The sequence below is a fragment of the Bacillus rossius genome, chromosome 6, assembly GCF_032445375.1.
Source record: "Bacillus rossius redtenbacheri isolate Brsri chromosome 6, Brsri_v3, whole genome shotgun sequence".
In the NCBI taxonomy this organism is placed as follows: Eukaryota; Metazoa; Arthropoda; class Insecta; order Phasmatodea; family Bacillidae; genus Bacillus; species Bacillus rossius.
In genome coordinates, this window is record NC_086334.1 from 82339823 (window position 1) to 82367268 (window position 27446).

The following is a 27446-nucleotide window of genomic DNA, read 5'->3' on the forward strand; positions in this document are numbered from 1 at the left end:
GTCTGAACCTCGCTTATATACCCGTGGTCTTCTGGTATACTACATGAGTCAAAATATTGTCTGTATTTAAATTTTTTTTATTAGGTACCAAAAATTGTAGAAATAAAAACACACGAGTTCAAGTTTTACACATTTATTTATAAATAGTACACAAATACATATTAGGTTAAGGAATCAAGCATTTTCACAAGCAAAGTATTTAATGCCGCACGAACTGACTCGTCGACTCCGGTTCCAACTGGTTCGTTGACTCCGGTTCCAACTGGTTCGCCGGTCACGCAATCAGTAACACAGGTTTCCAGCTGGTCATCTTCTGCGACGTCGACAACTCCGACAAGACATGGTCGGTGACGTCTGTGACCACGTCTACGCCTGGGCTTAGGCTCAGTGCTAGTTGGGACAGATTCACTGCCTGAACTGCGACGACGAGATGCACGCCGTTTGGAAATCTGAGTAGAAGCATCACAGGTCGCAACAGGTTGCAACACGTCCATGTTTGGTGTTGCACATGCAGACGAGGCGACTACCTCAGCGATGCTAGCAGGAAGGATTGTGTGTGGTCTCATGTGATAGACGGCACAGTTTCCAGGTTCGCAACAATCTACCAGCTGCTGAGTCGGTTCGTAGGACACAGGAAAGTGCGCAAACCGCCAATGCTGAGCGCCTGCATCACAGGTTTCTGTATATGTACGTAGATACCCGGAATCCCAGTAGCTGTATCCGACACTGCTAAAGCTAGGTCTTGCGCTCACGTACACGTTAGCAGGATGAAACGTAAACATCTTCCTGCAGGTTGAACGTCAACTGAAGGCACGTACGGATGTACATCATTTATATATGCAGGTTCCTACTAACACTGTGTGTGCCATTTCTGCATTAACTGCGAGTTTGTACAGGCACAGACACGATCAAACTTGTCACGTGACTGCACGTCATATATTGCACTAAGCTTGCGCAGGGAAGAACAGCCGTAGTCGGTCTGTAGGTTTACAATTACAACTGACGCATCACACAACTTGCTCAGCCATTTCTTCTGTTCAGGTCCGACAACGTAGATTATTTCGTTTTGAACTAGTAAATCTTCAATAGTGTTTTTCACTTAATGGTACGGAATTTTACGTTCGTCCCACTCTAGTCCGTGATAATATTTACATAGCCATTCATTCGACCGTTTACTTTTTTCGTCTAGTAGTTTCCACGGATACGGAGGTCAGAAGTTGCGGGTTCGAGTCTTGTCTCCGGAGGTGACGCTAATTTCCTTGAGCACGAAACCATTTTGACTCTGGAAACCTTGCAGGTTGCAGTACATCTTGTCTCTAGCAACGGTTGGTCGTAACTAAATTAATATCGAAAACGAAACGGTATTTTTGTCAGAATTTTCACAAGTTTGTCTCTACAATTGTACGATGCAAGCCGATCGTGAAGTACCAGACAAAACGAATAGGTGTTTTGTGGAATATTTCCGCTAGTCGTTATCTCGATCCTACAGTCGATTATGTTTGAATTTATTCGATCATCCTGTTTGGAAACGTCAAACACCATTAACGGAGCCTTGTTCTTGAAACTGTCAGGACTCAGTATCGGTGACTGTCTCCGCTCATAGTAAGCTTGCTGAAACTTGGCGTACATTTGATATGCTAGAAGATATCTTCCACTTTCAAAATCCATGTTTAATTCAACGTACGGATAACTTTCTCTGTTTAAAAATATTTTTACATTGCGTATTTGACAGTTATCGAATACGGAGCGACTTACTCCTGCATTGAACTGTCTTCCGGTCTGAAGCCCAACGATTATGTATCTTAGTTTTTGCGTAGCGAAGCTGGACTTTACTATCCAATTGATACGCTGACTATGAGGCAAGCCAGGATAAGTTTCCAGGCTCCAGGATCGGAATGGCACATCGAAGTTCTTGCCATTTTCTATGTTCTTCAACATCTTGTCTCGTTCAACCGTGCTCACTTGGATGTGGGGCAGCATCCACTCGATAGACTGTAGTGGTAGCGACACATCTTAAGGGTTTTCTGCAGCGGCGACAATTGCATTAATGTGTGTGTTGGCTAGAAACAGTACGAGCTCTTGTTACGAATTAATGATTATATGCTTGTAGTCCTCAGCGAATCCGAGAAGCATGGACAGAGGAACACAAACTTCGAACTTTCCTTCGGCATAAACCGGAAGCTTATATGCAACCTCGAGAGCCCAACCGGCCATCTTTGCAGCAGACAGTTCATTTGGCGTGAGCGAAAGGTAATTTTTCATAGCATATGTTATGCCTACATCTCTCGTCTGGTCTACCTCTACGCCATTGAGTACATATGTAATGCGCTCGATTAGGTGAAGAATACCATTGCAGGATATTGATGTCGTTGTCGGGTGCGTACCATCCGCTTTTGTAAGCGTGCCTCTTATACGTAGAAATGACTGCGAAGGTAAAGTACAAATATCTTGGTGATGTACTGCAATGCGTACTTGCGATGGTAGTGCTTACGGTCCGAGCAGGAAAGGCTGGTACTCGTGCAATTCCATTTTCGTAATGCTGTCTTCAAAATTGACCGGATCTTCCACGTTGAGGATTTCGTCTTCCATATTTATTCGGCACTTGCCCAATACTGAGAAGATACTTTATTTTGTCAGGTGTTAATGCACCGATGTCTGGTAGAGAACTGTTCTTATTCACGTCAATACGATTTCTTTTATAACTGTTCGGTGTTACGAACTTTATGCCCATCATTTCAAGTGCAGACGTAATGTAATTTCTTCGTCTTGAAAATTCACCAATCGTCCTCGCTGGTCAACGATTCGGACGACGACTTCGTGTGCGCACTTCACGACGACTGGAACGTAAATGATACTTTGCGGTACTTCTACCAGTTTATATCCTGGCGGGACCATCGGCGAAAACTCGTGCAGCATGTTGCTTAGTCTTCCGTTGAGATACGTTCCACTTGCCAAATTACAGTTTATTCTTATGACATTCACAGGCAAAATGTTTACTGCGCGCGTAGATTCGTACGTTCTTCCTGTATCATACACTTTTGATTCGAATCCGAGCATAGAACTTATGGTCCCAGGTTTCGTAAAGTCGACATTTTCACTGCATGTTAGAATACTTTTTTGAGTGTTTGGATTTCCACGCAGTTGAAAGTCTACATCCTGTTGTAACATATCCCTAATGTAATTTGCAATGTCGTCAATAATTTCATAAGAGCAAACAGGTAACCGTATTTCATTAGCGGACCCACCGCTTTTCAGGAAGCAAATCTTGCAGTTTTCCTCGTTGATATTAGGTATGGCATTATACGTTTGAAAGTCTACGAGTCCGATACGCCATTCTCCGTCTAAATCCAGAGGCGGGAAATTAACCGCCCGCAGTTCAGATGCGTGACCTGTCAAGGTAAGTGTTATCGACATGACTAATAAATTAACATCACTGCACAACCTTTAAGTAGCAATTTATATTTGTCAGCTAATTTTTGTTTGTTAAAAAGCGAAGACACAAGTGTCCGCAGTTTTTTTGATTAGGCCTCTGTTCCGTTTCGTAATTGTAAAACAACGTAGTGGACCGGCCCAGGTACTGTCGCAGTTCAGGCGGAGGCCGTAAATTTCCAAAAATGTCGTAGTAAGTAGCTTTTTTTTCGGACTTTATGTACGCCACCCAGTGCGTGCCTCGACCCGACGACGTGTCTAAATTAATTATGGCGCGCTCACGTGTCTTTGGCTTGCTGGGCAAAGTATCTCGCATAACCATGCCGTGGAAATTAGGTATTTTCAGTTTGCGTGTGTACTTTATTAAATCTTTATTGGTGAGCGGACGTTTCGGCAATGAACTTAGGATTTTTTCATTCGTTTCTACCTCATGCCTCGTCCTGTCTTGTGAGGTTGCAAGTAGACTCCTGCGCCGTTTTTTTTACCGATGGCAATGGGTTCCATGCTGGCATTGTATCGCTGTGCTTATTTTAACTGCCTGCGCTCATTCTTCGAAGTGTTGACTGCCCGCACTATACCGCTCGTTGCACCGATGAGGCCGCCGAGAGCACCCAATGCAGGCAAAAGCAAAGGAAGAAATCCTCCTATAATCTTCTTGTCGAGAGTCTGTAATTTTTGCTTGGCTTTTTGCAAGCCTGCACCAGTCTTGCGCTTCTTGGTCTTGCGTGAGTTAGTCTTTGACTTGATGGAGCTGGCTTGACGAGCACCCAGTCCTAATTTCGTCTTTGCCTTCATGATCTTAGATACGCCCCACGCTGCGATTTTCTCTCCGAGTCCCGCGTTTGACGATTTACTTATATCTTCGGCTTCCTGTGCCAATATAACGTCGGCCCGGTGTCTGGATTCCAGATCCTTGCTTAATGAATATGCGATATCGTGCTGCTTGCACTTTTCGTCGAGTGAATTAATGCCCACGTCACCGCGAGCTAACCTTTTCGCTAGTTTAGTGCCGGGGCCGCAGAATCTGTAGCCGGGAATGTGTAGCTCGAATGGTAAGTTGTTTATCAGCGAGTTCACGAGTCCCGCGCCGACGTATTTTTTGTTCTTACCTCTTCGAGTCATTACGCACAACTGACCAGAAAGTATAAATTTGTTTGATTTTATACAATTACTTTAGTACAATGCAGGTCATCAAGCAAGACGTGTGTTTGCCCGTACGCATTACACAAGATGATGTATTAAGTGCGCGTGAATCACGACATGACTTACTGTTACCTTCCGCCGTACGTTGCATAATGGCGGGTCCGTCAAACTGCGGCAAGACGTGTGTTTTACTGAGTTTACTGGAGGAGCCAAACGGTCTTCGGTTCAAGAACGTTTACTTGTATTCCAAGTCGTTGCAACAGCAAAAGTACCAGCGCCTAGCAACTGTTCTACGCTCGGTGGATGGTCTGGAGTAATTTCCGTTTAGCGATAATACCGATGTTGTACCTCCAAGCGAAGCAAAAGCCAATTCCGTGTTTGTTTTCGACGATGTAATGTGCGAGAAACAAGGCATAATACAAGAGTACTTTTCCATGGGCAGACATGCCAAGGTAGACTGCGTTTACCTGTGTCAGACGTACAGTAGAATACCAAAACATCTCCTACGAGACAACGCGAATGTCATAGTACTTTTTCGCATGGACGAACTTAATTTACGCCACGCTTATGACGATCACGTAAACACCGACATGACTTTCCAGGAATTCAAAGACATGTGCTCCTTGTGTTGGAAACACGAGCACGGATTTCTAGTCATTGTAAAGGACTGGCCGCTATATAAGGGCAGGTACAGACGAGGTTTCGATCAGTTTATCGCCAAACATGAGTCATAGCATTTCTAAATTTGGACGCAGCAGTCGAGACTTACGTACTGCTCTCAAGTCTCATGACAGCGATATCCGCAAATACATTTCGCTACTGGCTCAAAAAGTGGAAAGTGTGAAAAACGAATTACTAGAGTATCTCGTTGCCATCGACCAGCGTGTGGAAGCCTCGGATTCTCGCATTCGCGACATGATCGAAGTATCGAATGCACAAAGACGTGACGATCTGAGAACTTTTCAAAGTAGTCTGAAAGCATCACTATCTCACTTGCCAACAAATTCAGATTTAGCCAAACACAAGAAAGAAGTTTCTGCGATCGAATAAAAAAGTATATAAGGAGGTCTTGCAATAGGTTTTCAGCCAGTACAATGTCGGACCTGGCCAGTGGCCTTCATCGAGCTATACAGTCTGTTCGTGAAAAATTATTACTTGCTAGACGAACCAGACTTGCACGTGAGATGGAAAATGAGGAGATATTTAAACCAATCACTAGTCGCCTCGACGAACTTAAAAACCAAGAAGAACCAGCAATCATTGTTAAGACAGAAGTTGAAGATGAAATGCCGACTGTAAAGAAGAGAAAGTATGAACCGGATCGAGAAGATGACTTAACAAGTACAGAGTCCATGCACAAGAAAAAAATACCGAAAAAGGGACATCAAGTTAATGCAATGGTCCGACCATACCTGATATCGTTTACGAGCCGGAATAATGACACGACCTACGGAGTGTACAGAAAATATAATAAGTGGTAAATCGGTGCTAAAGAAATAGTCTTTCTACCAGGAAACATCGTATGCGTAGCAGAGTACAAAACGCGTGGTACTCCGGGTCTGTACGAATTGCTGTTTCGCAGGCAGCCTAAAGGATATTCTCACAAAGACTTACAAGAGTACAAAAAACTGCTAGAGCTAACCAATGCACATTTTCACGATAACGATCCAGATAGTGGTGTATATAAAGACGTAGATCATGAAAAAATCGACATTCTCGCTAATCTCTTCAGTGAACTAACAATACATGGCGAAGGTTTAAAAAAGCTAGAAAGTGGTCAGATATTTTATTATGTATATTGGGACGACCCTAATGAATTAGTTGATCGCCTTAGAATTCTACAAGCTTCGCTTAGCGTAGAAAACTATTCGCACATCAACGAAATAGTCTCCATACTTGAAGAACTGAGGGAAGCCGGCTACATACAATGAGTCGAACCGGAATCGCTCGCGAACTTCATGCTCCTGCTAGACGGAAATACCTTCGTCGCAAAGTCATAGTTCGTGGAATTGACGATTTATTCCAGACGGACCTTGTTGAGATGATACCGTATTCCCGATTGAATAAAGGTTTCAAGTAAATGTTGACAGTCATCGATGTTTACAGCAAGTTCGCTTGGGCTAGACCAGTCAAATCAAAGACTGCAACTGACGTAGCCATGGCCATGAACAATATTTTGCATGATGGACGTGTACCGTCGCACCTGCAAACGGACCTCGGGAAAGAATTGTACAATGCAACCTTCAAGGCTTTGTTGAAGAAGTATGGCATCAAACACTACTCTACATTTAGTAATGTCAAAGCCTCCGTTGTCGAAAGGTTTAACAGAACTTTGCATTCCAAGATGTGGCGGCAGTTCACGGCTAACGGAAATTACAATTGGCTTGACATCTTGCCGAAACTAATAAGCGAGTATAATTCCACGGTGCATTCTACCACGAAAATGAAGCCAAAGGACGTAACACACAATCGCTTGTTTCAAACAGTGTTTTCCAACACGAAGAAGAAAGATCCACGAAAGCGTAAAGCTAACGTCGGTGACATTGTGCGAATCTCCAAGCAGAAAGGTATCTTCGAGAAAGGTTTCACTGCAAACTGCAGTCCCGAACTTTTCCGTGTGACACATGTTCGTGAATCAGAGCCTAGGACCTACTACCTCGAAGATTTGGACCACAAACCTATCCATGGAGGCTTCTATGCCAAAGAGATTCATCCTACGTTGTATCCCGATACGTACTTGGTGGAGAAGATTATAAAACGAAGAAATGGACGGTCCTACGTCAAGTGGTGGGGCTTTACACCTCGCTTTAATTCGTGGGTGGCTGATGCGGAAATCGAGAAATCCACAAAACTTTAGTAATTTGTCTGTGTATTTTTTTGTACTTGTAGTAGTGTAGTATGTATTTAATAAAAGTTTTTTTAAAAGAACTTGCGGTGTTTTTTATTGTCTCAAACCTTACTCCTTAGTGGTACTTTTTTAAAATATTAATGTCGTTTTGTATCGACAAGGGATCGAACCAAGGACCTTAGTCGATCCAATCAATCAGTATATAGATTACAAATTTATTTAATGAATTTTGAACTTTTTCCCGAATCTCTAGCATTAAAATTACGAATTTCCAATATGGTAGTCTTGACGTCTGATAGGATGATGGTAGTAGAGGATTTAAAGTCTCTTTAAGAAAGTTTAACATGGTTTATTGAAATTATTATTTTTTCATAAAATTAAACATTATTGCATCGATCGGGTATCGAACCGAGGACGGGAATCGATCGAATCAATATGTAAATTAATAAGTGATTTATTTAATGAATTTTGGAACTTTTCCAGAATTTCTAGCTAAATAATTACGGATTTTCCAGATGGCGGCCAAATTTCAAGATGGCGGGTGTCACAGTAATAAATTATTACTGCACTCTAGCGGATAAGAACTAAACTAACATTGCGTCAGCACACTCTCGCCGACGATACATTGATGATGGCTTTCAGCATCAAAGACAAGATGGCGGACATGACGTCATACTAGATGACGATATATATGCTTTGAAAAAAAGTGGTGGGAGTCAGTCTGCTAGCACCCACCACGGGGGAAGGATCGGTCACCATTTTTAATTTTTTTTTTGCCCTCACCGGGTTCGAACCGAGGACTCCGAACTCCGTGTCGTAAAAGTATGTTTTTTAAATATTTTTTATTAAAATTTTATTAAATGGATTTTTTAATAAATTTTAAAAAATTTTTCATAAAAATCGGATAGTAAATGAAGATTTTAAAGATGGCGGCCGTAATGGAAACTGCAACGGTGACGTCATCATCCAATATGGCGGATAACACAATGCCGGAATGTTCGAGAACACAATGACGTCATCTAATATGGCGGATCCAAAATGGCCGTCGGGGTCAAGGTCAAGGTCAAAGGTCAAGGTCACAACCATCCAAGATGGCCGCCGTGACGTCACAATCCAAGATGGCGGTCGGCACACTCCTCAATCCTCACCCTGGACCCTGGCGCCGGAACCCCATTTACATACTACTCTTGTCCGCTATGTTGTTTTAGTCTGCTGCATGCCACCATTTTATTTTCATCTACTGGAGTACACTACCACCATGTTAGTTTAATTTTTACCTGGCAGAGTACTCTATTCGTTTATTATTACTGAAGCACCCGCCATCATGAAATTTGGATGCCATCTTAAAAAATTGTATTTATTGACCTGGAAATTCGGGAAAGTTCCAAAATCCATCGAAAAAATCACTCATTAATTTACTGATTCAATTAATACTCGGTTCGATACTTGGTTAATGCCAAAAAAAGGTAATTTAATTAAAAATATCACAAAAGTAACAGGTTCTAGAAATAAAACACCACAAGTTCTTTTACAAACACAAAAATTTATTACGTTAATTCTACACTGCTACAAGTAAAAATAAAACAAAAACGAACTACTAAAGTCGTGAAAATTTTTTGATTTCTGCATCTGCCACCAAAAAATGAAGCGAGTCATTGACATATCTGTAAATGACATCAGTTTATCAGGCAACGTGATGGGGTACGATGTGTGGCCTGTCCCAATGGCAAGATCTAACCCAGTTCCTCCAAAGTGCATGGCATACGAAATTCATTTTTTATAAACTTACAAGATTAGTTTTATCAAATACTGTTTTGAGTTATTAGCTAAAAATGGAAATAAGGTGTCAAATCACACCCTAGTTATCGTATTTCAGTTACATTTTATGGTCATTCGTATCCAAATTTGCGATCGTAATTTCATAATCCAGTATATCGGTCACTCTTTGACCTGCTAGGCCTTAATACTGCATCAGACTCCCCTATTTCCTACTACTATGCACTAATGGTGGGATATTTTCTTTGCGTGGTTATAAAGTGTGTGCTGTGTGAAACTACATGAGTATTTTCCTAAAATAAATTCCCATATTGTCTGATTTTTCAGCAGAACTAGTCGATCAGTTTTGTCTTTCAAGGCTGGTTTGCTTCTAAAATTCTTAACGGATGGCTTCCAATGTTAGAAGAAGCCAGCGTAGAGAGGCGGTCAGCTGTACGCTGGTTGCAGGTTTGCTCCAGTGCGACAGTCCCAGCCTCACCTCGTCAGGTGTGAGCACAATCAGCCCGCCTCCGGAGCCAGCGCAGAACAGTGCCTTCCACAGGCACCAGCCTGAAGGAGGTGAGCCTCTTGCCGTCCAGTGTTGGTAAACCCGGACAATGTTCACAGCGATGCATGTTGGCATGCACAAAACTCGTCTGTGTATCTAGCAAAGGGTTTTATTTGTTTTGTTACCTTTCTGAAGGGGCATGCTGCGGTCCAAATTGCCCTTAGTGATGACTGATTAAAAATATCGGTAGAGTAGTGATGTTATAATTTCTTTCATACCATACCAGAATTACGAATGTCGTCTGCTTTCAGCGGCCATCTTGGTTTCCAAGCTTGGGGCAGGTGTTGCCATGTGGTATTTCTTGATACAAAAACACTACGCTGCTTATAAACAAACTGACAGTTGCAGATCATGTCGAGAGAATAAATTATAAAATATAGCTAGGGTATCAGTTGAAAAATAAAGAAATAATTAAGGAAAATATGCTTACATATTTGACCCTATGTTATGAAGTTATATCATATTGTCACGGTCTGAAAATTTCATTACTTTTTTTTTCTTAAATTTAGTTTACTTTTGTTAACGTGTTGGTGTACGTGCGCGTTTCCAGGCTCGGCCGGTTGATTTCGACACGCGGGTATGGGAATATAGGTTACTGCGATAGAAGTTTGCAAGCGCCGCGGGCATTTGCGAGGCTGCGTGGGTTGCTAATTCTCGTGGGTCGCTGGCCAGGGCCTGCTGAGAGGTTGCAACACGCCGTTCCAGAAAAACCTGCTGCGCTACGCTAGTCTCTTGTTTGTCGCGCGAGGCTTTTGTGTTCTCGTTTCGAGGACTCTGTCCTGATTAGTGATGCCATCTTGCGTCCAAGTTTGGAAACGTAGACGGAAAATTAACAATCGAGCAGCGCAAGAGGGAGAGGGGGAAACTCGCTCGCGCCTGCGCAGAAGGAATAGCTGTCTTCACTTGTTTTTCATTTTTTTTTTCCTTGTGGGAAGGGAGGGGACCGCGAGTTGCCTTGTGGATAAGTTTTCCCGGTGTTCGTGTTTTTTTTTTTTTTGTTTTTCCGGCATGGCCTAGTTTTGTAGTTAAAACCTCCTTCCAGGGAGGGGCCGAGGCTTTTTGCCTGGGGACCTCTCTGGAAGCAGGGTCCGCGTCGGTTTGAAACTACTTTGCTTCGCCTCAAGTCAGAGGGTAAGTGGTTGGCCATGGCTCGTTCGCAACGATCATTTCTTGGACGATCTTCGTCTTAATCTTTTAAGTAATAATGTAGTATTGTTCCACCTCTATTATTTATTATTTGGTTTTTTGGGAAAAATCGACGTCTGGTTATAAGCATGTATGTAGTGGTAACTGGGAAGTGTACTGTTCCTCAGCGGAGCTGCGACGACGGCCATGTTGTGGTAGAGATAATTGTTTGCCGGCTGACGTCACTTTAATGTGTATTTAATGTATTTATTTATTCGTTAATCCCATCCCATTGTTAAATGATTTATTATTAATTTGTTGATCAAATATTTGTTTGATTATTATTATTATTATTTTTATTTATTATCCTAGTGAATAAAATCTGTGCTTGAATGAACTAATCATGTTTCTTTTCAGTACATAAATTATACCCTACACTTCCTGTATAGGGAGAAGACTTGATCTCGAGTACCATGCTTACCAATAGCTACCACCCCCCAAATGTTATAGGTTCTTTATTATTTTGTGTATAGGTGTATGCAGGACGTCTGACGGAGTCACGTCACAATATACTAAGGTCGCCATATTTAGTTCCAGGTATAACTAACAAAGTGCACTATCTTAAGTGGCAGTGGTCACCACTATATTGTGCCAGAATATAGTAGGTAATAGTTTATCTCTCTGATGAACCATGTAAAAACTCCAAAATAAATGCCTAAATGCACGATATTTAATTTTTAAAAATTAACTTTGGAGAGAGCATACCTGTAGCCATATTTAATACAACAGTCGTCTGCTATAAGGCACCATGAAGGATGAACCTGCTGGTAAGATCATCACAGAGTATGTGGGTCATTTTCCAAAGCTTGTAACATCCCTCGTGTTCGCATAAGAGTATCATTCATTAGTTCCTGAAAAGCCAGGTAAGATACTTGTGCAAGAAAGTGAGTACAATTAAACCCGAGACGAGCACGATGGGAAACGTTAAAATTATTTAATTACTATCAAAAAGAAAAAGAATAAATTGAACCGAGAAGTAATTCTGTTAAAAAAAAAGTCATGGTTGCTTATTTCAAAGCTTACCCGGTTTTTTGGCATAGTAGTTTTCCATTATTTTATTTTCATAATGGGTTGGTACATGTTCCTTTTTTTACTTAACAGTGTTAATTACATGAGATCGTAAATGGAACATTATAATTTAACAGTATTAGAAAACCAACCACTAATTAAATAACAAATGGGACCTCATCAGTTTTGAGAATTACAATTTTACACAGAGAAAGTTTACTAGGTCCACGGCCATCAAAACTATTGATAACAAATTGATTATTAATGGTGTGCCGGAAATAATGTATTTCGGCACGGGAGCCACATTATAAGAAGGTTGCATTTCAAACAGATATATTTTCAAATGACTGGCAATGGAACACTTTGCTTGCACCCTTGTGTATTTCAAGTACTATCTTCCATTGGCTAGTCTTTTTTTTTAAAAAAAATCCTGTAATTATTTTTATATAGCCAGCTTAAGTCAATTTTTCAATAATAGACAGTACCCTCTTGTGTGGCTCGTAGTTGTCATTAATAATCACAAATTATTGCAAAATTAATTCACAGAATCTAAAATATATATATTTTTTTCTCTTCTGCGATCTTAAATAAAGTTTTTTAACTGAGCCGTTGCCTTTATATGTAACAAGGACAAAGTTCTTTAATATAGCCGAATTTCTCATAATCAATGTTTTAATAGTGATTGGATGTGGCTTCGTTCTTTTTTTAAACACGCATTTATAGACTCAAGCAAGCAGTGGTACTGGCGCAACTAAGCTTCGGAATACACCTTAGGTTCTCTTAAAGTATGTATTGGCAAGTCATCAACTCTCTGTCTCTTCAGGAACTTACAGATGTATGGCACTATTCCACTAATACGTATGACCTTTGTCTTGAGCATCTCCCCTTGTAAAGCCAGCCCAGTAGGAAGTGTGAGTGGTTGTTCCAGAGCCAGCCTGCCTCAGCACAGTGGTTCTGACTGTGGAGTTGCGCAGGGACGGAGGTCCACTGGGCCTCACCATCACAGGCTCCGAGGAGCCCTTCGAGCCCATCGTCATATCAGGCCTGAAGCCAGGTGGGTGGCTCCCTGCACCGTGCGTGGTCACAGGACTGCGTCGTGCAAGCAGTCTGTCCAAGTGGGCGTGGCACCTCGTGGTCGACCCACGAGGCGAGAGTTGTTGTCGTCGTCTGCTGTATATGTAACAGGCGGCCTCATTGGTTCGTTTTTACTGGTGTGAAATACAGGTTATAGTTTCATGAATTAAAAACCTTTTTATCGTGATGACCGTGCCCCAAACCCGTGTACGCTGATCGGCAGTCAGAGATGCTAGCCATTAAATCAGAGCATCTGTTGAGGGAGAAAAATTGAGTAAGTGCTATATCGCTTTCAGTTGGGTGGCAGTACACACAGGGACACGGAATGTTTAAACGTATAGTCATTAGTGCCTAATTCAAAAAAATATAATAATATGTGGTAGGCATCCAACTTTATTATTGGCACCAAGTTTATTACTTACTAGTGTAATATTTAAAAAAATATAATTGTTTGCAGTCGGCTGCCATCTTTTTTATGGTCATGTAAAATGTAAAAATTAGAGTTAGCTGCTAGGGACCGCTCTTTTTTTACAGTGTCACCAACTTTAATAATTTAATCATCTGCTGTAGGCACCTTTCTTTTATACTGGTGCCACATTCAAAAATACTCAAGGGTTTGACATTATAATAGTGATTATGCAGAGTTGCACGACATTTTAAAAGACTTCCATCTTTTCATAGTCATTTGTGCAACATTAAAATTATTTATGGGTGCACCATATTTCAAAAGACTGCCATTTTTATTAATGGTGCCTAAATTGTCTGCTGTGGGCCACCATTTATTTTACTACTGGCACAAAGTTTAAACTTAAGAGTATTAGTTACCCGGTATGTTTAAAATTCTAAAGTCGGCCTTTTTAATTAGTGCTAGGTGATGGTGGGATACTCAAAATTTAAAAAAAAAAGTTTTCTAAAGATATCATTTTGGATTTACATATGTGCTAACTACCAATATAACAGCGCTATAGGCATATTTATTGGAAATATGCTTATAATGGTAGCTCACACCCATTTATTATTTTTTTTGTGTAGAATTCCATTATATGTAGTTATATTTCTGTATATGTATTTAATATATATATAAAGTTATTCTCTTAAAGTATTCCACTTATTAGGTATTTATACCTTTAGTAATATAGGTCATCATATCTTTTATACTTCTTAATGTGCAATGTGTTTGGTTTTAAGTCTTTATTGTGTGTTAAATTGTGGTATATTATAGGCATGTGTTAGTAGGAGTGACGAAGGGGTACTGGACCAATGTAAACATAGAAATGTAAACACAGCGCCAGTACCCCCATGGGTGCCGCCATCTTGTCACGTGGGGGCCGCCATTGTTGTTGACATTGGCTACCAGGGCGCGCCACCGTCGCCGCCACTGGGCGCCGCCATTGTTGTTGACATTGGTTACCAGGGCGCGCCACCGTCTGCTGGAGGCCGCCATCTTAGTTCAGCCTTTAGTTACCGGAGCGCGCCACCGTCGCTCCGAAGGCGGGAATTGTATACAAAAAAACCTGGGCACTGGGTGGATTCGATCCCGGGGACGCACCAACGTTGTGGTTAGGAGGCGTGCGCCTTGACCACTAGACCACGGGACCAGATGAAGTCACACACCCCAAGTATGCCTAAAAGAAACCCCCGCCATACTAGCTATGCCCAAACTGCCAAATTTAAATTTCCAACAGCCATATTTAAATTTGGAAAAGAAATAAAATACCGCCATGTTTAAATATCGAAAAGCAAATACCGCAACCCCACCACCCAGTGTATGTTTAAAAGAAACACCACCATAATAGCTATGACTAAATACCTGAGAGAAACATAACCTCAAAAAAGCACCACAATAGCTATGTCTACCCCACCCCCACCACCAGTATGCGTAAAACAAACACCACCATACTAGCTATGTCTAAATACCCGGAGCAACATAACCTCAAAAATGGCACCATACTAACTATGTCTACCCCACTCCCACCACCAGTATGCGTAAAAGCCCCGCCATACCAGCTATGACTAAAGAAACATAACCTCAAAAATCCCGCGCAGAGAGAGCGAGATGTTGTCCAATTGTGCTTACTTTCATATACAATGCTTGGGGTGTAATAGAATTTTCTGCTTCATTGGGGTTAGTATTGAATGTGTACTTTGATAAATATGTTTTGAATTTTTGTGTCTTGTATAGTACTTATCTATCATTCATGCATATATTCGTGTGTCATTGTATCTCGGTGAACTTATATTTTGTGGAATATGAGTGTTAAGTTGACTAGTGCGATTTCTTACATTGTGTGTATTTAAGGTTTAGGAATAGCTAATATTATGTTACCAAGTTGTGTTCCGGCCTGAGTAGGTATATAAAGTATGTATGAGGGCACCGAAGGAGGGAGGGGGATCCGGGGATCCGATCCAGCTACCTTAAGGCTTCGCTTCATCAGCCATGTTGGATTACATCACTTCCGACAGCCATGCACTCACGAAAAAGTGTCCCGTTACGTTCATTAACCATGTACGCACGAAAAAGTGTCCCGTTACGTTCATCAGCCATGTACGCACGAAAAAATGTCCCGTTACGAGTAGTTGGAAATAGGGGGTTCAAGCACAGGCGGAGGATCGAGGATCCGACCTTGACCTTGAACCTTGACCTTGACCTTGAAATTTGACCTTGACCTTTAACATTGACCTTGACCTTTGACCTTGACCTTGAAATTTGACCTTGACCTTTAACATTGACCTTGACATTTGACCTTGACCTTTTACATTGACCTTGACATTTGACCTTGACCTTGAAATTTGGCCCTGACATTGAAATTCGACCCTGACCTTAAGCCTTGCGACTCTCGATGTTGCCAGCCTCTTGGATGACGTCATCTAATCCGTATGCTAATCCATGCTAATCTATGCCAATCTATGCTAATCCATGCCAATCTATGTTAATCCGTATGCAATCTATGCTAATACATCCGCCATTTGGTTTTCTAAAAAAAAACCTACGCATCGAACACCCCACTCCTCTACATTACGAATAAACCATCTAGCATCCCGCTCCTCTGTTACAATGACATCGTCATCAAACACCCCACTCATCACTGTTACAATTTTTCGTTACACTGCATTCTTTAAAATAATTTATTATCAAAAAAAAAAAATATATATATATATACCATCGTCTGCCAGAGGCAGCCATCTTATTTAGTGGAGACCACCATCTTGATTTCAGCTGATGGTATCATCAAGTGTAGGTTTTTAAAGTACGCTAGTGTATGTAAAGTCGAGTTCCTATCCCGTACCAGCATTATTATGACCCTTATAGTCAAAAATCCACAAAATCCACAGTCATTTTGCTGTTGTAACCACCATGTTTTCTTATAGGTTTTAACTAAAATATATGTTATCAATACCATCGTTGTGGATGCGATAGTTAAAGTAATGATAATTAAAAAAAAAAAAACCTTTATTACTACATCTTAGCGGACCAGAAATTTTTTCAGAGACCTAACTCACAAGTAATATTCTCTTCTCATGTTTGCATACTCGTATTTAAAAAGCTGCATGGAAGCAGATATTTTTATTGTCTGCGTATAATTACATTTTACCATTCTCTAAGACATTTATAAGTATCAGTACCTTAGGGTATATAGGTTATAACAATTAAAAAATAATAAGTAATATGTAGGTAAAATCTTATTTATTAAATTAAGTACATAAACTGAAACAGAAAATATACAACAAAAACAGAAACTAGGTATACAACAAAAACTAAAACTATACAACAAAATGAAAACTATAAAAAAGGAAACTATACAACGAATGGAAACAACAACCAAACTGCCAAACTATTTACAACAAAAACTATTTACAAAAAAAATATTATTCATCGCCTCCTATATAGCCGTGGGGGACCGTGCGGATACCGTCTTCACAGATTAAACGTTTGTCGTCCTCCCACGTTATGGCTAGCTTATTGCTGTATTCGCTGTACAGCACATGCTCTCTCGACCGTATGGCTCTAACACCTACCCTCCTTGTGTGGTGGTCTTGCAGGGCATCCAGGTAATCACCGAATGTGATGTGGTTTTTGACCACACAATGCTGGATGCCCTTAGCCTTCTTCTCGACCTTGCCACCGCACCTGTATGCATAGAGTTTGGCCCGCAGACTGACAAACTCGCTCATTACTTCTCCCCCACATTCATCTTTGAATTTGCCAACAACTTTCTTGTTGATGGGGGAGAAGCATGGGTGGTCAGGAGGGTAGCAGCTGGTGTCGAATTCAGACATGAACTTAGGGTCGGCTCTTAGATCATGGTAGAAGTCCTGTGTCTGAATCTCATACACAAAGCTGTCTGTATCCATATATGCCAGATGAATATTTTCCTGGTATTTCGGTTTCATATTATTATAGTGGAAGTCGTACATGAGTGTTTTTGATAGATCAAGTACTGCGAGTCCGGCATAGATCGGCTTGTCGAAAACGATGGTCTCATGGTTCAGGTGGACAAGACTCAAGTTTGGCTCATACATCGTGCGGTCCTTGAAGGACGGACGGCACACCAACTTCTTAAATCTCTTCTCAGAACACACCAACTCCATTTTGAGCCTCCGCCTCTTGTTTTCCATCAGTTTGCCAAATGTCGAGTTCACAGCGAGCTTGAAGAACTCCTTCTCGAACTCGTTGGCTGCTGCTTTGCGCTTGTTGGTGTTCAGCCGAATATAGGGCTCCAACCATGCCGACTGCTCAAACTGAAGAACTTTATGTATACTTATGATTTTTAGACCATGCGATACTGCTTGCTGTAGGTTTTTGTAGTGAACGATGTAGTGCTCTTTATTTTCCAGCGTTGTCATCAGCTTTGATTGCTTTGAGCCGGGCGGACACTGATTTACGAGAAGAAATGGCAGGTCTTTGTGACTTTCGTGGAGTTCGAGAGGGTACTCCACATCACACTCGATAATGTAGCCTGTGGGTGAATTTTCCGGAATAGACATGACATCAATTGATGTGTCTGTCCATTGGAAATGACGAATGGGGAGCGGCAGAGACATCGCCCACCCGTACAAGTTGTTTGCATCAATGTACTCCAGGAATGTGGATGGCTTGGAAGCATCATGTGTTTCTGGTACGTATGCGTTATTGGCTACGCAATGACGTTTAATGCTTTGCGCTACACCACCACGAATACCAGCCTCCACAAACATATACATGTCATAATCTGTGAGTAGCTCTAGCTGTACACCTGTGGTTCGAAGCATCGCGTCGAAAGCGAACCCAGGACAAGAAATGTAGTGAGACGGATCTAAACTATATGTTTCCAAGCAAAGACTGCGGAAATTCTCGAATACGTCCGCCAAAATCAGAACATCCGTCTTCAGGTATAAGTCAGCGTACTCCCCTAAGGTAGCACACTGAAACTTGTCCCAGACATTTTGTGCGTGAGCGTAATCCGCCTCGGAAATACCAGAATCAGTCAGAATATTAAAGAACTCATCGATGGATGGAAGACTAGTATCGTCTAGTCGAGCAAAAGAATCAACGAAGTCGTAGGGGAAGACTCCCTTGCGGGTAACCAACTCCAACTCATCAGGAGCGAAAAACTCAGCAGTACTTATAAACTTGTCTGCAGGCAAGAACTCGGCGAGCGAAGCAAGACCCCGACTCATAAAACGGAACGTATCGACAAACTGAATGCTGAACTTATCATGTAACTTTTTGGAAAAAGTTATCAGCTTCTCCTCTGAATTCGGAATGATGAAGATGTCTTTACTATCATACCCCAACTTCCTGATAATGAAGTTCTGGTCGTATGCCAGGTTGTGGAAGAACACAATCAACTTTTTTGGTCTGCGCCTGAGAAGGTTGCAGTCATTACATGCAGACCCAATAAATTCGCCGGTGAAGTGATTGTGGTCACGAACTTTCTTTACAGCCCCTCCAAACTTTCCCCCACAGTAGCAACAACACCTTGCTTGCAGAAAAGCAGTGTTTTGTGCATGTGTGAGCGGAGTCATAGGAACATATGTAGAAAATATTTTCTGTACATCATGTCCAATCTCCACAATGCGGGATATGAATTTATCTTCTGCGTCACACCCCCTGTATATTTCAGGCTGTGAAGGAAGTGCAGAAGTGAGGTGTGCTGGAATGACTGTATCATCTGCTTTCACATAAATGCAGTAGCTGTATGCTTTATGCTTTTGGTACTGCAGTGTGTATGGCTCATCAGGATTCAGGTGACAGGTATGGATTTTCTCCAGAATAGCTTCAAAGTCACAATATACCACGATGGGCATCTTGTCACTGTGATGGAAGTTTTTGAACTTCAGAACAGGTGGCTGGCCGTTTTCATCAAGCTGTGGCATCTGCATCCTAACAGCAGCATGTTGTTTGCAGAGCTCACTGTGTTTTACCAAACACTGAAGACCAGTGAGCCCGCTAACCCTATCCTGATCATCATAATGCTTGAAGCATCTTTTACAAACATGAATAGCCTCAGTGTGTGTAGTGAGTTGGGACCGAACCAGAGCAGAAAATTTTTTAATGAATGTGAAATGGGACGAATTGTCATTGACCAAGAGCAGCAGATCGAAATGATGTTCTTTCTCTTCAGGAGCGACTCGTGCAGGAACAACATTCAGATTTTCGTCGATACTGTAAATGTTGATGGAGACTCCGGGGTTCTGTTTTTCAAACAGAGGTATTTGCTTGATTGGAGTAGGGAAGTCAATGTTGTTGAAGTTGAATTTATCTTCCAAGTCGTGGTAGCGCTGGTTGACACGTTCAGGATTCCATCCTTCCACGTACTTGACAAGAATTGACCACTTAAAGCACATGTGATCATCCAGGTTTTGCGGATTGATCACTGCGAATTTGTCTTTGATGGAAGTAGGTAGCTCGATGTAGGAGCTGGCACAGAGCGGATCGAGCTTGTTTATTCGTAGTTGAAGTCGCTTAACGGCCGACAAAGTCCATCCGGACCCCTTCCCCATGTAGTCTTCCTCCTCCTTGCAGATCTTAGAGATGGACTCGGTAACTACCTCCTCCACCTCATGAACTGCGTAGAGGGGAACATTAATGGTTTTGAAGGCCCTTATGTCTTCACTGGCATCCGTAGGTTTTTCGTAGTCGCACTCGAGCACGATATTGAATTTGAGAGGTCCGTTCTCTTCAATCTCCTCCACAAGTTGGTTTATTATTTTGTTCTTGATGGAGTCCATGTACGTACAAATGTCCTTGGCAGAACTTGACATATTAACAGCAATGTAAGTCTTCAAATTACCCTTGAATCCTACTTCAGCGGTGATGAAGCCATGGGTATTGACCAAACCCGCGCCGGTCACCACCTTTGTTCGGCTGGTCGATGGTTTAGGCAGTACTGCAGGCTTAACTGCTGCCATCCTCTGCTTCTTTGTCGGAGGCGGAGCAGACCCCTTGCACACCTTGATGTGGGCTTTCAATTTGTCAGCCCTGACGAACTCCTTGGCACAGTTGTCGCAGGTATGTGCTATGCGGTTAGGGTTGAGACCACAAGCAGACTTCTCATGACGTCTAGCAAAATCAGCACGAGCGAAGACCTTATAGCAGAAACTGCACCGCATGCCTGATGTCGTGGCGACAGCTCCAGCACATGTTGACAGGTGCTGCTGCATCTTGTCGCTGCGTGCGACCATCTTGCCACACAGATGACACTGCTGGAAGTCACGCTGCATGTTGTCAGCACACTGACGTTCGTGACGGTAGCGGTTGTTGCCTGCCGTGAAGGTAGCAGGGCAGAAACGACATTTCTGCACGGTAGATGCCATCACAGCAATCGGTAGTCCGGTCTCAACGTACAGAACACGCGAAGGAAGCTCGACGTACGGAGAACTATAACAGAAGAATTAAGAATACAATGTAGCTAGCCATTACACGAAAACAAACATAACCTCAAAACTCTAGCCCTCAGGCTAACTAACCCAAACTGTTAGCAATGTTACTAAATAAAAAAGTTGCAAACATAACCTCAAAACTCTAGCCCTCAAGCTTACTAACCTAAACTCTTAGCAATGTTACTAAATATAAAAGATGCAAAAATAACCTCAAAACTCTAGCCCTCAAGCTTACTAACCTAAACTGCTAGCAATGTAACTAAATAAAAGAATTGCAAACATAACATCTAAACTCTAGACCTCACAGCTTACTAACCGAAACTGTTAGCAATTTTACAAAATAAAAATAGTTACACACATACCCTCAAAGCTGTTCCTTCATGTACAGTCCTATAAATGGTAGAATATTTAAAGTACTGATACAAGTTAAAGCTGAAAAAATATTCAATGTTAACTAAAAATTATTGATTACATAACCTCAAAACTACTCTAATGCACAACCTAAAAATGCTATAATATTTAAAGTACTGTTAAATGTTTAAGCTGAACAATTCCTGGTTATCCACACATATGTGTACAGAGAAAAAAACTAGCTATCTGATAACCTACGAAAAAGCTGAGAAACATAAAAATATTAACGAAACATATAGCATACCTCAGAAAACGTTGAAGTGGAGCTGCAGAAGATGATGTAGCGTTGTCGGTAGGAATCGTGGTAGCAGCGAAACTCACTCACGAACTAACTCACTCAAACTCTAAGAACACACTGAAGCTCCGACAGCTAATCCCGGCCTTTTGTAGCCTCGGAACTCATTTTTTAGTGTAGCCAATAGGAACAGAGTATTTCTGTTGTATCCACCAATAGGAACGTAGTACATGGAAGGGTAGGAATGTGGGGGAGTACCATTGTCTTCGGAAAAACCCAGCATGACTCGAGCACAGGTCGTAGCAGGCCTGTGAGGGGTGGGGGGATAGAAATTTAACCCTGTAGCCTATGTATTCCGATCTTCACCCCACTTCATTTTAGAGTATGATGGGTGTATTCATACTGTTTATAAAGCTATGTTATTATGTAGCATGCAGGATGTATACTTGGTGTTCGCAAGAGAAGTAAGGATTCGATATGTCTCAAGGGCAAGAAAATCAAATTTGTGTTGTCCTCGTAACATGCTATCATTTCCTACATGTAACAAATTATCGAATTTTAATCGAGTGTAATCATTATTTTCATTTGTTTGACCTAACAGAAATTCTCAGCACTTAACCAGTCACATGTAGAAATAATCTGGCTATGATGGATTATTACCCCAGAATTCACTGAAAAATGCTATGTGAGAATCAATTTTATTTCTAAGATAAGGTCCCATTCGCCAGTTCTAAGAGTGAACATTATGAAGGATGTATACTTGGTGTTCACAAGAGAAGTAAGGATTCGATAGGACTCAAGAGAAAATCATCAAATTATTGTCAGGTAAAAAGCAGAAGCACATGAAAAAAAAAAAAAATTCTGACACAGTAAAGTTGAAGCAAATGAAGAAATCCATCGAAATTTCACATGAAAAAATAGAAGCACTCAGAGAAAACCATCAGGGAGGATGTCGTTTATAAACATCATAAATTTCAAATTTTTTTACAAAAGTCCAAATTTAATCCTGCTTAAGCAAAGAGTTCACAAGCCCGCTTGAGCTAGAACTCTCATGTTGCTTAAGCAAAGAGTTCACAAGCCCGCTTGTGCTAGAACTCTCATGTTGCTTAAGCAAAGAGTTCACAAGCCCGCTTGTGCTAGAACTCTCATGTTGCTTAAGCAAAGAGTTCACAAGCCCGCTTGTGCTAGAACTCTCATGTTGCTTAAGCAAAGAGTTCACAAGCCCGCTTGTGCTAGAACTCTCATGTTGCTTAAGCAGGATTAAATTTGGACTTTTGTAAAAAAATTTGAAATTTATGATGTTTATAAACGACATCCTCCCTGATGGTTTTCTCTGAGTGCTTCTATTTTTTCATGTGAAATTTCGATGGATTTCTTCATTTGCTTCAACTTTACTGTGTCAGAATTTTTTTTTTTTTTCATGTGCTTCTGCTTTTTACCTGACAATAATTTGATGATTTTCTCTTGAGTCCTATCGAATCCTTACTTCTCTTGTGAACACCAAGTATACATCCTTCATAATGTTCACTCTTAGAACTGGCGAATGGGACCTTATCTTAGAAATAAAATTGATTCTCACATAGCATTTTTCAGTGAATTCTGGGGTAATAATCCATCATAGCCAGATTATTTCTACATGTGACTGGTTAAGTGCTGAGAATTTCTGTTAGGTCAAACAAATGAAAATAATGATTACACTCGATTAAAATTCGATAATTTGTTACATGTAGGAAATGATAGCATGTTACGAGGACAACACAAATTTGATTTTCTTGCCCTTGAGACATATCGAATCCTTACTTCTCTTGCGAACACCAAGTATACATCCTGCATGCTACATAATAACATAGCTTTATAAACAGTATGAATACACCCATCATACTCTAAAATGAAGTGGGGTGAAGATCGGAATACATAGGCTACAGGGTTAAATTTCTATCCCCCCACCCCTCACAGGCCTGCTACGACCTGTGCTCGAGTCATGCTGGGTTTTTCCGAAGACAATGGTACTCCCCCACATTCCTACCCTTCCATGTACTACGTTCCTATTGGTGGATACAACAGAAATACTCTGTTCCTATTGGCTACACTAAAAAATGAGTTCCGAGGCTACAAAAGGCCGGGATTAGCTGTCGGAGCTTCAGTGTGTTCTTAGAGTTTGAGTGAGTTAGTTCGTGAGTGAGTTTCGCTGCTACCACGATTCCTACCGACAACGCTACATCATCTTCTGCAGCTCCACTTCAACGTTTTCTGAGGTATGCTATATGTTTCGTTAATATTTTTATGTTTCTCAGCTTTTTCGTAGGTTATCAGATAGCTAGTTTTTTTCTCTGTACACATATGTGTGGATAACCAGGAATTGTTCAGCTTAAACATTTAACAGTACTTTAAATATTATAGCATTTTTAGGTTGTGCATTAGAGTAGTTTTGAGGTTATGTAATCAATAATTTTTAGTTAACATTGAATATTTTTTCAGCTTTAACTTGTATCAGTACTTTAAATATTCTACCATTTTTAGGACTGTACATGAAGGAACAGCTTTGAGGGTATGTGTGTAACTATTTTTATTTTGTAACATTGCTAACAGTTTCGGTTAGTAAGCTGTGAGGTCTAGAGTTTAGATGTTATGTTTGCAATTCTTTTATTTAGTTACATTGCTAGCAGTTTAGGTTAGTAAGCTTGAGGGCTAGAGTTTTGAGGTTATTTTTGCATCTTTTATATTTAGTAACATTGCTAAGAGTTTAGGTTAGTAAGCTTGAGGGCTAGAGTTTTGAGGTTATGTTTGCAACTTTTTTATTTAGTAACATTGCTAACAGTTTGGGTTAGTTAGCCTGAGGGCTAGAGTTTTGAGGTTATGTTTGTTTTCGTGTAATGGCTAGCTACATTGTATTCTTAATTCTTCTGTTATAGTTCTCCGTACGTCGAGCTTCCTTCGCGTGTTCTGTACGTTGAGACCGGACTACCGATTGCTGTGATGGCATCTACCGTGCAGAAATGTCGTTTCTGCCCTGCTACCTTCACGGCAGGCAACAACCGCTACCGTCACGAACGTCAGTGTGCTGACAACATGCAGCGTGACTTCCAGCAGTGTCATCTGTGTGGCAAGATGGTCGCACGCAGCGACAAGATGCAGCAGCACCTGTCAACATGTGCTGGAGCTGTCGCCACGACATCAGGCATGCGGTGCAGTTTCTGCTATAAGGTCTTCGCTCGTGCTGATTTTGCTAGACGTCATGAGAAGTCTGCTTGTGGTCTCAACCCTAACCGCATTGCACATACCTGCGACAACTGTGCCAAGGAGTTCGTCAGGGCTGACAAATTGAAAGCCCACATCAAGGTGTGCAAGGGGTCTGCTCCGCCTCCGACAAAGAAGCAGAGGATGGCAGCAGTTAAGCCTGCAGTACTGCCTAAACCATCGACCAGCCGAACAAAGGTGGTGACCGGCGCGGGTTTGGTCAATACCCATGGCTTCATCACCGCTGAAGTAGGATTCAAGGGTAATTTGAAGACTTACATTGCTGTTAATATGTCAAGTTCTGCCAAGGACATTTGTACGTACATGGACTCCATCAAGAACAAAATAATAAACCAACTTGTGGAGGAGATTGAAGAGAACGGACCTCTCAAATTCAATATCGTGCTCGAGTGCGACTACGAAAAACCTACGGATGCCAGTGAAGACATAAGGGCCTTCAAAACCATTAATGTTCCCCTCTACGCAGTTCATGAGGTGGAGGAGGTAGTTACCGAGTCCATCTCTAAGATCTGCAAGGAGGAGGAAGACTATATGGGGAAGGGGTCCGGATGGACTTTGTCGGCCGTTAAGCGACTTCAACTACGAATAAACAAGCTCGATCCGCTCTGTGCCAGCTCCTACATCGAGCTACCTACTTCCATCAAAGACAAATTCGCAGTGATCAATCCGCAAAACCTGGATGATCACATGTGCTTTAAGTGGTCAATTCTTGTCAAGTACGTGGAAGGATGGAATCCTGAACGTGTCAACCAGCGCTACCACGACTTGGAAGATAAATTCAACTTCAACAACATTGACTTCCCTACTCCAATCAAGCAAATACCTCTGTTTGAAAAACAGAACCCCGGAGTCTCCATCAACATTTACAGTATCGACGAAAATCTGAATGTTGTTCCTGCACGAGTCGCTCCTGAAGAGAAAGAACATCATTTCGATCTGCTGCTCTTGGTCAATGACAATTCGTCCCATTTCACATTCATTAAAAAATTTTCTGCTCTGGTTCGGTCCTAACTCACTACACACACTGAGGCTATTCATGTTTGTAAAAGATGCTTCAAGCATTATGATGATCAGGATAGGGTTAGCGGGCTCACTGGTCTTCAGTGTTTGGTAAAACACAGTGAGCTCTGCAAACAACATGCTGCTGTTAGGATGCAGATGCCACAGCTTGATGAAAACGGCCAGCCACCTGTTCTGAAGTTCAAAAACTTCCATCACAGTGACAAGATGCCCATCGTGGTATATTGTGACTTTGAAGCTATTCTGGAGAAAATCCATACCTGTCACCTGAATCCTGATGAGCCATACACACTGCAGTACCAAAAGCATAAAGCATACAGCTACTGCATTTATGTGAAAGCAGATGATACAGTCATTCCAGCACACCTCACTTCTGCACTTCCTTCACAGCCTGAAATATACAGGGGGTGTGACGCAGAAGATAAATTCATATCCCGCATTGTGGAGATTGGACATGATGTACAGAAAATATTTTCTACATATGTTCCTATGACTCCGCTCACACATGCACAAAACACTGCTTTTCTGCAAGCAAGGTGTTGTTGCTACTGTGGGGGAAAGTTTGGAGGGGCTGTAAAGAAAGTTCGTGACCACAATCACTTCACCGGCGAATTTATTGGGTCTGCATGTAATGACTGCAACCTTCTCAGGCGCAGACCAAAAAAGTTGATTGTGTTCTTCCACAACCTGGCATACGACCAGAACTTCATTATCAGGAAGTTGGGGTATGATAGTAAAGACATCTTCATCATTCCGAATTCAGAGGAGAAGCTGATAACTTTTTCCAAAAAGTTACATGATAAGTTCAGCATTCAGTTTGTCGATACGTTCCGTTTTATGAGTCGGGGTCTTGCTTCGCTCGCCGAGTTCTTGCCTGCAGACAAGTTTATAAGTACTGCTGAGTTTTTCGCTCCTGATGAGTTGGAGTTGGTTACCCGCAAGGGAGTCTTCCCCTACGACTTCGTTGATTCTTTTGCTCGACTAGACGATACTAGTCTTCCATCCATCGATGAGTTCTTTAATATTCTGACTGATTCTGGTATTTCCGAGGCGGATTACGCTCACGCACAAAATGTCTGGGACAAGTTTCAGTGTGCTACCTTAGGGGAGTACGCTGACTTATACCTGAAGACGGATGTTCTGATTTTGGCGGACGTATTCGAGAATTTCCGCAGTCTTTGCTTGGAAACATATAGTTTAGATCCGTCTCACTACATTTCTTGTCCTGGGTTCGCTTTCGACGCGATGCTTCGAACCACAGGTGTACAGCTAGAGCTACTCACAGATTATGACATGTATATGTTTGTGGAGGCTGGTATTCGTGGTGGTGTAGCGCAAAGCATTAAACGTCATTGCGTAGCCAATAACGCATACGTACCAGAAACACATGATGCTTCCAAGCCATCCACATTCCTGGAGTACATTGATGCAAACAACTTGTACGGGTGGGCGATGTCTCTGCCGCTCCCCATTCGTCATTTCCAATGGACAGACACATCAATTGATGTCATGTCTATTCCGGAAAATTCACCCACAGGCTACATTATCGAGTGTGATGTGGAGTACCCTCTCGAACTCCACGAAAGTCACAAAGACCTGCCATTTCTTCCCGTAAATCAGTGTCCGCCCGGCTCAAAGCAATCAAAGCT

The 27446-nt window shown here is 41.7% G+C and overlaps 1 protein-coding gene across 1 annotated transcript in view; it reads left to right on the forward strand.

Moving 5' to 3' along the window:
• LOC134533336 (glutamate receptor-interacting protein 1) overlaps window positions 1-27446 on the forward strand; it is a 351603-nt gene that overhangs the window by 169048 nt on the left and 155109 nt on the right. Inside the window, exons 7-8 of the mRNA XM_063370854.1 lie at window positions 9644-9754; window positions 12865-12990. Of these exons, the coding sequence (XP_063226924.1) occupies window positions 9644-9754; window positions 12865-12990 (237 nt within the window). The remainder of the gene's footprint in view (window positions 1-9643; window positions 9755-12864; window positions 12991-27446) is intronic.